This window comes from Rhinopithecus bieti, unplaced genomic scaffold (assembly GCF_001698545.2).
Source record: "Rhinopithecus bieti isolate Rb0 unplaced genomic scaffold, ASM169854v2 scaffold_22, whole genome shotgun sequence".
NCBI lineage: Eukaryota > Metazoa > Chordata > Mammalia > Primates > Cercopithecidae > Rhinopithecus > Rhinopithecus bieti.
In genome coordinates, this window is record NW_016803136.1 from 1,437,757 (window position 1) to 1,438,800 (window position 1,044).

At 52.7% G+C, this 1,044-nt stretch overlaps 1 protein-coding gene across 1 annotated transcript in view; it reads right to left on the reverse strand.

The window, feature by feature from the left end:
• SLC43A2 (solute carrier family 43 member 2) overlaps positions 1 to 1,044 on the reverse strand; it is a 56,242-nt gene that overhangs the window by 42,427 nt on the left and 12,771 nt on the right. The window contains 1 exon segment of the mRNA XM_017866257.1: positions 621 to 828. Coding sequence (XP_017721746.1) covers positions 621 to 828 — 208 coding nt within the window.

A 1,044-nucleotide genomic window follows, 5' to 3' on the forward strand; every position in this document is an offset into this window, starting at 1 on the left:
AATGGTGTAAACCTGGGAGGCGGAGCTTGCAGTGAGCTGAGATCCGGCCACTGCACTCCAGCCCGGGCGACAGAGCGAGACTCCGTCTCAAAAAAAAAAAAGAAAAAAAAGAAAAAAAAAGGCACAGATATACATATTTATAATTTGATGTGCTTATTATATTGGGGGTAAGTGTTGAAAATCTTTTTTCTGGTGGAGGCATAAGGTCAAACGGGCTGTGGAAACCAGTGTTTTGTGTTTTTTTTCTCATCAGATGAATACTGTGCCAGCCTCATAAGAAGGTTTGAGGGAAGCATGTCTCACACATGAGAGTGAAACCCCAATTATTACGCTTATGAACTACAAAGGGATCAGAAACCCATGTTCTTAGTGACAAGCAACTCCAGATCCCCGGGCGGCCTGGAGCCTGGTGCTTTTCTTACTGAGTACTGGAGCATGGCGAGGACCACAGTACCTGCTGATTCGGTGGCGGATGGGGAAGGAACTCCATTCTGGATGGGCCTTCAGGGAGCTCCACAGTATACCTGATAGCAGGTGTGACCAGGATACCCTTCCATGGGGAACTCAGCCCAGGGGGTCCACCTGCCCACTCCCTGCCCCGCTAAGGGACCCGCACTGACCTGCCCAGCAGCCTGAGCTTCCTCGGGCCATACTTGTCCATGACGATACCCAGGGGCAGGGTGATGGCACTAAGCAGAAAGGAGCCCACGGTGAAGGCCAAATTTAGCATCTCGTCCTGGGCCTGGCAGCTGAGCCAGCTGTTCATCCAGCTCACCTCCTCGTGCCCCGGCTCTGCTGTGCTGCCCACTGTGCCGTTGGTGACATTCTCTGTGTGAAGAGGGAAGGAAACCCTGACCTCAGGGTCAAGACAGGGATTCCCAAAGATCAGAGGGGCAGGTGCCCATTCGGAGTCCCCCACTGGGAATGCCAGGGCTGGCTGGGGGCCTCTCGAGGGCTCAGGCTACCCCACAGCGGGCTTGGATGGCCATTTGGCTCAAGCTCCCTGGAGTGAAAACAGGTTCTTTTTTTTTTTTTTTTTTTTTT